We start from the raw sequence: 10,831 nt of genomic DNA on the forward strand, positions 1-10,831 counted from the left end.
ACACATAAAGTTTGGAAATATGGTATATGTCTTTGTCCTACTACTTAATTTACTAAGGAAAGTCTGTGTGTCAGATGGAAATGGCTTTAAGACAAGCACCATGAGACTTGGCGCTGATGTTATTGTTTTTTCTCGATGTTGTGGGAAGAATGGAAAAAGGTTAGTATTCTTTAACTGAACTCTGTACTTGTATTTTTATGATATTTCTAAATAAATATTGATTAACGTGAAGAATATACCTTGGAGCCCAGTTATTACCTGTCATCTGCCTAGGCTCCTTAGCAGTTGCGTAGGCAACTAGGGGCCTGGATATTTGACGATTATTACCTTAGCATTTTATATTGGTCAATTTTGTTTTCTAAGGTTAGCATCAATATATATTATACAACATTATATGTTAAATGCTATCTAGCTCTTCACACATTGATGTGCAACTGGACATACCTAGAAGTACAAGGAAATACTGTCTAGAGATGTTATATCCTATTTGTATGGATATACTTTTGTCCCTGGACATTTGCAGGTTGACCATCTATCATATATATATATATAAATATTATATATATTATTGAATGGCAATTGCTGTGCTTGCCAAGCTAGTGAACTAGGCTTGTTTATTGGGTTACATAGTCATATTTCACATATATGGTTTAGCTTGCAATTTAGAGACTAAGTCTCATGTGCACTTTTCTGGATTTTGAAAAATTTGCATTGACTGGGTTCTATCTTATGAGCGAGTGTTGTTTTCCCCTTCAGTGATGCCTAATCATAAGTTTTATCTGATCTTTGTTTTTCCACTGTAAAGATGATTTTAAGTCTTAACTGAAATTTGATCTACAGTATTTTGCAAACTGGTGGTGCAGTACCATTAAATATCAGTAATATAATTTTGATATCTACAAGTGATCTCTGATATCTGGAGTTGCAAATATTATTAATTTATGAACTTGATTACTTGATGAAATATCCAAGTTGTTTTGCTGGTCTAAACTACAAAAGATTGATTAATTCCTTCTAATTTTTTGTCTCTGATGAGAGGAGTTCTGTCATGATTAAATTGCATCAGTGGTTCCTTATATTCAGTCAATTGGGTTAATGCACTGTTTCATCATTTTTGTGGCCCACAACACTCTCCAATCTGGAAAAAGTTTCAAAAAGTTTGCTATACTGTTTTTCTGCCGACAGAGTAGATGCACCATGATTAATGACAATCTATAATGAAGAATGGAATAATTATTGGGACTTGTTAAAGTAATGCTGCAGTTAGAGTGCTGAGATCTGTTCGCCATTTACTAAAATATTGTTTGTTTCTATTATCTTCATTTCCATCTTCCGCTCCACTCTGCAATTCTGTTTGCATGATTTGTATTTTAGTACTCTCCCAACATATAGTGGATTATTGAATTGTTTTAGGTCAACACGAAGCATTGGATTGCTATCCTATACGTTTCTGAGAAGCACCAGAAAAGAAGATATCGTGGTTCCCATGGTGAGTAGTTTTATAGAATCTCAATGGTATTCAAATTCCTTCATTTTTGAAATAGAAATAGAGATAATTGAAGTTTTTGACTCAATCAGCATGTTGTCCTGTCACGTCTTGATCCAAATAAAGCAGAATAGCACTTGTCTGGTTTATTATTTGTTTAAAGTAAATTGCGTTTGTAGGAAGAGATTTCCTTATGGAGAATGTGATGCACGAAACATTGAGAACACAGAAACTGAATAGAGTTACATCATCAATTTTGAACCCTACTAGGGATATCCTGATGAAATTACCTATATGCTATGAACTAAATGGTTGCGAGAAGATGAATCGAAAGTTTATCCATTGTATTAATAGTTCCTTTTGGTTTCTGGAAAATCTATACCCTAAAGTATGTTTGACACAGAGAAGGGTCCCTCTAATGTCAAATTATAATTTATTTCCAAAATCACAAGGGGACTTAGCTGTTGTGTTGTTAAACTTATTCTCAAAATGTAAAATGAACTGTTACTTCTTTGAAAACTGGAGGCCATGTCTGTTATCATTCTTTAAGAATTTTATCTTTTCTCAGACACCGTTAAGGTGAAAATTTGTTTTGCTTCATCTTAAACATATATTACAAAAATGGGCCTCCTTTTCCTAACCTAATTTCAGAATCGGTGCCCCCTTTTTCAGAAAGTGCTAATTAAGGACAATGTTTCAAACTTTTGTAAAAATGTAAATCTAAAAGGCAAACTAAGCCTTGTTTTTTCACGATTTCACATCAAATGATCTCATCAATCTTCCGCATCTAGTTTACGAGCATATTTTTATTTTCTCATCAAATACTTCTGACATGTTTGCTTTCAGACACTTTCCAAGGAAACTTTATCATCAATCTTCAAGAAGAAATTTTGAAAATGAGACAGAAGAAAAATAAAAACAAACATAATGTCAATATTCAATAAGGGCTGTCCTTTTTGACATGGTTTAGCTGAGAAGCATGTAATGCCTATAACTAAATTGAAATTTTTAAGGTGTTGTTGGCATACACATGTAGTTCCATAAAGTTACATTTTCTTGCATTTGTGAAGATATATAATTAGAAGCACTGGTCTTGAATTCTATTAGCCATCACTTCAACTAAGTTCAGTATTTCTTCTTTAGCTTCTGTTTTATGTTAAGTAGTTCATGCCTACTGGCTTGCTTTTATCCTTTAAATACCCACACTACTATAAATTATCACAGTAATTTTTGTGGTCTTTTACTACTTTGCATTATTGCTGTGTGCATGATATGGATTTTTCTAAATGGTTAAAAGCTTGATTATGAAAGAAGAGGACAAGAATGGAACCGGATGGTTCGATCCTCTGCTGCTGACTGGAAGCTAAATGTTGAGACGATAGTACAATGGTCTCCGTTTTCAAGTGAAGCAGATCTTCTTCGACAGGTGATTTTTCTTTCTGGTTCCTAGTCCCAGTTTTGTTGCAATCTATAGTTCTACATAGTTTTTACTGGTAATGGCTATATGTCTTAGGACCGCTGCATCTGGCCTAAACTAACTAGTTTGAGGTTAGGTTGGGTCTAAAGATGTTGTAAATTGGGTCCAGTTGCTCAGATTTGGTGGGTTCTATTGGGTTTAACCGGGTCCTGATTCGAATGGGTCCATAGTAGGCCTATAAGTGGGTAGGTCGTTCACAGTCCACATTAATGCAGCGTGCATCATGAATGTCTTGTCTTTGCATTGTCGTGCATCAGTACACCCACGTGCCACAAATTCTGCGACTCCTCAATCAGCTTCTCTAGGTAAATATCGATAAGACATTTCAGATTGGAAGGACTATGGATCACATACTCAAAACTCATGTACATTCTCGGTGGGAGATTGTACAGTGCAAGTATAACAGGCCAACATGAATATGTACGACCGCACTCCTCGTGTGGTGCGATCCCGTCCGTGCACAAATCCAGTCTAATATTACAGGATATGTTGCAAAATCAGGATATGTCTGGTCAAAATACCTCCATGCCTCTGCATTAGACGGATGGCACATAGATCCGTCCTCCGTTTGATTATTGGCATACCACGTCATGTGCTCGATAGTCACTTCTAAAGCATACAATCTCTACAGGCGAGGGTAAGCAGCAAGTACCTAAGAACGATATACTAGATTTTCTTTCGGTTAGGATTTCGCTCCCTGATCGGCTTATATCTAGCTTCTCCATAAAACTTGCAGTAGTTCAAATCAATGTCGTCCTTTGGTAAATTATTCTGTTAATGCATTTCTTGGTCGTTTATTTGCTAATTTTGTTTCTTGTCTATGTGTAGTTTGATCAGATGCAAGATCAGGGTACTCGGATAATTGTATACAATCTTTGGGAAGATGACCAGGGCATGCTGGAGCTGGATTTTGACACTGATCCACATGTAACCTGTTCATGTTATTTATGTTTGTGGATAGCTTCATTTATTCCATGTCTTATGACACAATTTCTGTATTTTCATCATATTTCTAGGATATCCAAATCAGAGGTGTCAACAGAGATGAGAAGTGCATAGATATGGCAAAGAAGTATCCTAACTCCAAGCACTTTTTGACATATCGTCATTCATTGAGGGTAAAAGGCCACAGCTATCATGCTATTTTGCATTTGGTGTTGTTTTGATCTCCTTTGCCTGCATGTTTTTATTTATGTAGTATTCTGTATGATGTTCTTAATAGTATCATTTGCTGTTATGCGGTCTCTTATGCGTCCCTCACCTGTATCCTTGTTCTTTTTGGGGCTTGTCGATGTTACTTAGATACCCATCTGTAATCATATTTACGGTTCTTGGTTACAATCTAATTTAACTCGCAGAACATTTTAGCTGGTCTGATAATGTAGCATAATACTAGCTGAGGGCTAATAACCTTGTATCAGCATGCAGTATATGTAACAATATCAGGATGGACATGGAAATGTGCATGGCTATGCATGGTCTTTATGAAAATTTATTGAATATTTCTAATTTACTTGGTTAGGGACATTATATTGTATTGGATTGAGCTTAAGTGTGTTTGTGCTCTTTTTCCTTGGAGGAAAATTTCAAAGCTTCACCCTCTTGATTGGTGCATGACTTTTAGGATGATTGAGTAAATTTTTAATTGACGTAATATTTGTTTAGCTCCCGATATAAGTTGATTATCATTTCACTGGCCAAAAAAGCATGGACCAGGTCCTGACAATGGCCATGAGCAACTTCCATTAGCGTTATCCAACTGTACTTCGCATTGTTGAAATTGAAGCTCCTTTGAGTAGACCACATCCCTGCAGGAAGCTGGTGCCTGAATATTTTGTCAAGGTTCTTAAGAATTCAGTAGTTTTAGTAGCATTATAGTTGTTTAAGAAATATCCTTGAGAGACCAAACTGTGAAGCAGGGAATAGTTGGCTATGGCTACAAAGGGACTTGAGAGACCAAACTTTCCAAGTTGTTGCAAAACAGTTGTGTTCGCTTAAGAGAATTAACTAAAGTTTGTGTATAATAACAAATGTCCCTGTGGGTGTTTTTCTTTCACTGCCGTTCTTTCTGCTTTTCCAGTAACCCTCCTCTAATTGTAAATGTTAGCATATTTCTCTTGTAAGTGTTTGTATCAACATATATATATATATATTTATATTACATATACATACTTAGCATGGAATACAAATATGTATGTATGTAATGAACAGAAATATATTTTTTTTCTTTAACAAATTTGCTTGTTGGATTTGCAGAGTTATGCAGCTATTCTCTACCTCAGAATTCCTCCTAACTTTCGAATTATTTTGCGCGGTGAAGATGTTGAGCACCATAATATTGTGAATGATATGATGATGTCTCAGGAAATAACATATCGTCCTCAGCCAGGTGTTGATGGGATTCCAAAGGACTCAAATGTAATGACTTCACTATGGAAATTGGTTTAAGTTTGTGTTGGATTTCTGCTTGTGCAATTTCGTTTACTTACTGGTCTTTGTTATAGATGGTTGCTGTAGTTACTGTTGGGTTTGTGAAGGATGCAAAAGCTCACATTGATGTTCAGGGGTTCAATGTTTATCACAAAAATCGGCTTATCAAGGTAATTTCATTTTTGGTAGCTGGTCCTCGCAAACAGATTAAGGCCTTTCTTGCCTATGATTGTTCTGTAGGGATGACCAAATTGGTTGTGTGTGGTGTTTGTTTGTTTGGAGTTTTGTTTTAATAAATGTTGAGCTGGGGGTGGTTCATTTTTGTTTTGTGCTGTATTCAACTTTTGATGATTCTGTAAACGCCTTTTGGTTTCTTAAGTTGTTTTTGGCCTTCTAGTGGTATAACACTGAAAAATAGGTATCTAATAAGAGTTCTGGGTAAGGTTATCTTTTTAAGTTGCATTTAGTTCATGAAGGTCATGCACAAATAACCCGCTGCAGGGAACAGAGACCAGGTTATTGAAGTTAACTCAAGATAGTTTGCTTCAAGGCTTCTTTAATGCTTGTTAATGCAGGAAAAGATCAGAGGAAAAATGATCTTTTTTTGGCCACCTTCAACTTCTTGTGTATATTGTAGAAATGTATTTTATTCTAGCGCAAAACTTGAAATTGTACCGGAACAATATATTTGAATGTCTGAACTGTTGTTACCAAATTTTGCAATGTTTGACATCTTTTCCTTGTATGTTCTGTGCATGAATGCATTCCTCATGGTGAGTGTTTCCATTTATCCAGCCATTCTGGAGAGTTTGGCATCCTCCTGGTAGTGACGGTCGTGGGGTTATAGGTATTATTACAATCCTTGTACTTTAACAAGTTTGATTATTTGGTTTAAGTTTCTTATGGCTATATTTTTTTATCTATGAAAGGTGTGCTTGAAGCCAATTTTGTGGAACCGGCTCATGATAAGCAAGGTTTTGAGCGGACTACTGTTCTTGCAAGACTCGAGACGCGATTGATACAAATGCAAAAGACATATTGGTTGGGTTCCTAAGAATTGATTTCTATTTCCACTGCTTTGCTTTTATTTTTTCAGGAAAATTTTTATTGTTTGTGTTTTACTTCCGTCAGGTCCTCAAACTGTCACAAGATTGGCTATGCTCCCCGACGCAATAAAAAAGTTAATGAAAGAGGTAACAGAATGGAGTCTTTTGTTCCCAAACGCCACCGCCCTAATAATGGAGGAAATTAAGAAAAAGTGAAAGAAAGAAAGATGAGAAAATGAACTCTAGCGCAACAGACATGTATGTTAGCATCTGATACATTTTTGTAAAGGATCTTTCTGATGAATGTTTATTTTTATCAGAGATCTCCCCTGATTCTTTTACTAGAAGTACGGAGTTAAAGAAGAGAAATATTGCTTCAAGTGACAAGGGACAGACCAAGTTGGTGGACAAGGGCAATAACAACGGGCGTCTTAATGGGAAAGGGGAAGCTGGAACACTTAGAAAACGACCAAGTTATCGAGAGCAGTCCCCATCTTCTTCAGAAGATATAAGCTACAATGATAGGCAAAACCGTGCATCCAAAAAGCAGACAAATGGCTCATCTTCAAGGGAATTCTTGGGAAAAGATGCTCAGAAGCTATCAGGGTCGAGAAGTCGTGAAGCTCCACAAAATAACCCACCTGCTGAAAGGCCTGCCCGAACAACCAGAAATTCAAACCTACAGGTGGTTTTCTTCGGTTGTACTTTTCTATGCTAACAGAGATTCTGCTGAATTTTATTGTCTTAACAAAATTCGTTTCTGTTTTACTATTAGAAGGTAAATACTGAGGTCCTTCTACTGTCTCACCGTAAAAGTAGTAGTTAATTTGTTACTACAAAAGCTGTGTTGGCTAATATAGGTGCTTGAAGGTTGTTGATTTGTGTACTTACAATTGCAGAAAGAATTTGCCTTGACGATAGAAGTTTAAATTTGCAATCATGGTTCAGTGGTTTAGTTCTGCTTTTTACATTTGTTATTGGCTTGAACAATTTGAAATCACCCTCTTACTTTGTTTTCCTTCAGCTGTGACCCCTTTATTAGGTAATGTTTGGATCTCAACATGTTCATTTTCTATATATGCAAACGAAGTTATATTGCTTGAATTTCAAAAATGCCTATGCACAAAAGCTTCCATGATTACAAGTGAATTAACATTGAACGAATTCTGGATGCAATAATTTAGGGGCATGTTGAGCTAGCTTGTTTAAGATTGGCACGTTTCATGTGCTTCCATATTTAACTAGAATTTTCTCAGGAGACTTCTAGGAATTTCTTTATGTTCTTCTGATAACTGGATCTACCTGCTTGTGGTTCTCAAAATTCTGCCTCCGTTGAGTTGCTCTAACAGTGATAACTTTGACCATTATATCATCAATTGAAAGAACTGGATTGTAAAAGTTTTAAGGATGATGGTTATCCAGTTATACGGTTCTAGGGGTTGGATGGGAGGGGGTGGTTGGAAGAATGGAGGGCTTACAAACCTTGGGTCATTTGGTATTTTTGGTCTTAAGTCGTATAAGGTCTACTTTTTGTCTTAGCCTGACGCTCATGAATTCTGAGGGTTTTGATATATGGAAACTTGTACCTCAAAGAACATTATTTTCCCTTACAAAGGCACATAAGGGTGATCTTTCTTTCTATTATACTATGTTGCTTATTGTCGGTACACCAATTTTTGATTTATGCTGGTGTTTGTATGATAAACAGGAGAATGGCTTTAACTGCTATGAGTCATCACCATCAAGTTCCAGTTCTCATGCTTTAACTCAGTTGAAGGAAGAGAATCTCCAATTGAGGGAAAGGTGTTTATTCTACCTGAATTATGGTTTTCTCTGTGGGGTGTTTAATTACCTCAAGTAATTTGTATATTGCTGAGTTGACAGATTGAAGAGGAAAGAAGAGGAGATTCATGGTGATTTACTGCTTGATTTACAGAAAGAAAAAGAAAGATGCAAGTCTCTCGAAGCTCAGGTAATGATTTATGTTATTTTCCTTGTATAATGGGTGATATCGCTTTCCTCGTAACTATGTCATTTGAGTGAATTTTCTGAAAGTACTTCCTAGTTGATTAGTTTGGTTTCTTTGTGTATAATGTTCTTTTGTGTTATAACTAGATGTTAAGAGTACTTGTCTATGGTTTGATAATAAATTAAGATAGATTTGTTTTGGTAAAATAATGGTGGAGAAATTTCTGTGACAGCTTAAGCACCTTTCTTGTTTAACTGTACTTTGTAAAGTGGAAAACCTTGAGCAAATACATGTTAACTAGGCTTTGTAGCATGAGCAACTGATTTGTTTTCTTGATATCAGAGGGCCATATTACCATATTGATTCTGAATCCAATGTGAAGAACCTTGATAACTTTGTATCTTAGATGGTTGTTCTTGAAGCACTTGGTGATTGTTTTTTACCATATGCATCAGACATGCTTGAGTTTCACAAATTAGCTTTTCCGATTGTCTGGTATGGAATAAATGGGTCGCCAGTCTACCTTCTATTCAGATTACTACAAATCTTTCACCTCCTTGTTCTTGACCCTAAAAATTAAAATAATCATATAGCTGGCTGGATAAAACTTATCTGAAACATACTTTGTTAGCTACACTGGATAGAGCTAATTGATCTTTGTTTCAATTGCATGGCTGATAGATAGTGAATGTTAGCTGTAACTATAACTTGCAACTTTTGTAGAATAACCCATCTTGTTATTCAGCAGCATAGAACTATGGAATATTTTGGCTAGCTGTATATATGTAATTTTCCTACTTTAGCTGATGCCTTTATCATTTGACCAGTTGCAAGAGGCAACGCGGAAATATGACGAGCTTAGTAAAGAACAGGAGAGTTTAATAGATATATTTTCAGAAGAGAGGCAGCGCCGTGACATTGAGGAGGAAAATTTGAGAAAGAAACTAAAGGTTTAGCATCTCGCCCTTGTTTAGCTAATTTGGTTTTATTCTTGTCACTCCTTAATCATCACCTAATTTCTTTCCTCAGGATGCTTCAATTACTATTCAACAGTTGCTGGACAAGGTGAGGTTTCTGGAGAAAACTATCACTAAATAGGTTAAGTTGCTGATGTAATTGGAATTAGCGATTCGTACTTGTCGAAGTGTATGCTGTGTAAAATTGTACATGGTAGGAATAGCCACATTTCTGAGCACCAGTTGCTTCACATTCCCTCCGTCAAAGCTGCTGGAGTTTGCTGATGTATAGTAAGGCACCATTCTCCCTCAGATTCCAGGTATTAGGTTAGTCATCACTACGTCTGGCAGGTTCTAACTTGTCTTGACATCTACCCTTTAGCATCTTTTGATTTCACAGGTCGTCTAAACAAGAATTGTATGGGGAGGGAGATAATTTTTCTCTGTGCCTGTCTGTGCATTGAATATTTTCTGTTGTAAAAGATTCCAGTGTAAACTGATCCAATTGATGATATTTGTTTCTAGTCTTATATTATTTTTCCTTTGATTTAACGCCATGCCGAGATTCTTGCCTGGCATGCATTTCCTCTTCAATATCCCTCATGGGTACGTCTGCTGAGGCGTGAAGAGGAGTTGGCTTTTCTGTTCAATTTTTTCTGATTTGTTAGCAGGCTTTTGTGCTTTCAAAAGAAAGTATTGAGTTTCAGATAAAGCAGTACAAATGGCTTAAGAGTTGCAAATTCTTACGAAGAGTATGGAGCTGTAAGTGAATAGAAGTTGCTTTTAGTAGCTTCTGGGTTTCCGAATGTCAAAATTATCGCTATAACTTGAAAATTCTGTCTACCAGTTTTTTCGTAAAATCTACTCTTATTCAATAAATATTTATCCATCACAGATCAATTTTAGGGTTAATTCCTTTTTAATACGAAATTGTAGTTTTTTCTCAAATAAGTTTTGAACTTATACTTGGACTCTTTTTTAAATTTCATTGTTTACACTTGAGCTGTTTACTCTTTTAGTTAGGATTCGAATGAAAAATGTTGATGCCAATAAAAAAAATGGCATAACTTTTTTATTTTACTTATTATTTGATATTTTCATGTAATAAAATATTAAATGAGGGATAAAATTAAAATTTTATGTATTTTTTTTTTTATTTTTGTCAGCATTTCCTGTCAAATCTTAATAGAAGGTTGGTAAATTTAGAATTTGTAGAGGGGGTGTAAGTGTAATCTTAAATTTTCTTTGAGAGAGTGTAATTTAACAATTTTTTGAGGGGGTCTAAGTGTAATTAATTCTTAATTTGAGTGAAAAGATATGATTATGGGTGCTTGAGGGGCGCTTTGATGATCAATACGCAAGGTTTTGGGATTGTATCGAGGATGTTGGAGTTACTAATCCTAGGTCCGTTCTTATTTTGGTTACTGAAGATCATGTTGCGTAGTAGAGGGTCCGCAGGTTACTTTA

The 10,831-nt window shown here is 35.7% G+C and overlaps 1 protein-coding gene across 1 annotated transcript in view; it reads left to right on the top strand.

The window, feature by feature from the left end:
* The window catches only part of LOC105158158 (protein MICRORCHIDIA 7-like), a 12,865-nt gene extending 2,949 nt beyond the window's left edge, over positions 1 to 9,916 (top strand). The window contains exons 6-20 of the mRNA XM_011074802.2: positions 75 to 159; positions 1,414 to 1,489; positions 2,784 to 2,912; positions 3,792 to 3,890; positions 3,980 to 4,081; positions 5,220 to 5,381; positions 5,468 to 5,563; positions 6,189 to 6,240; positions 6,323 to 6,434; positions 6,525 to 6,586; positions 6,760 to 7,124; positions 8,148 to 8,242; positions 8,324 to 8,411; positions 9,236 to 9,358; positions 9,438 to 9,916. Of these exons, the coding sequence (XP_011073104.1) occupies positions 75 to 159; positions 1,414 to 1,489; positions 2,784 to 2,912; positions 3,792 to 3,890; positions 3,980 to 4,081; positions 5,220 to 5,381; positions 5,468 to 5,563; positions 6,189 to 6,240; positions 6,323 to 6,434; positions 6,525 to 6,586; positions 6,760 to 7,124; positions 8,148 to 8,242; positions 8,324 to 8,411; positions 9,236 to 9,358; positions 9,438 to 9,506 (1,715 nt within the window). The 3' untranslated portion in view covers positions 9,507 to 9,916. The remainder of the gene's footprint in view (positions 1 to 74; positions 160 to 1,413; positions 1,490 to 2,783; positions 2,913 to 3,791; positions 3,891 to 3,979; positions 4,082 to 5,219; positions 5,382 to 5,467; positions 5,564 to 6,188; positions 6,241 to 6,322; positions 6,435 to 6,524; positions 6,587 to 6,759; positions 7,125 to 8,147; positions 8,243 to 8,323; positions 8,412 to 9,235; positions 9,359 to 9,437) is intronic.

Source organism: Sesamum indicum, linkage group LG3 (genome assembly GCF_000512975.1).
Source record: "Sesamum indicum cultivar Zhongzhi No. 13 linkage group LG3, S_indicum_v1.0, whole genome shotgun sequence".
NCBI lineage: Eukaryota > Viridiplantae > Streptophyta > Magnoliopsida > Lamiales > Pedaliaceae > Sesamum > Sesamum indicum.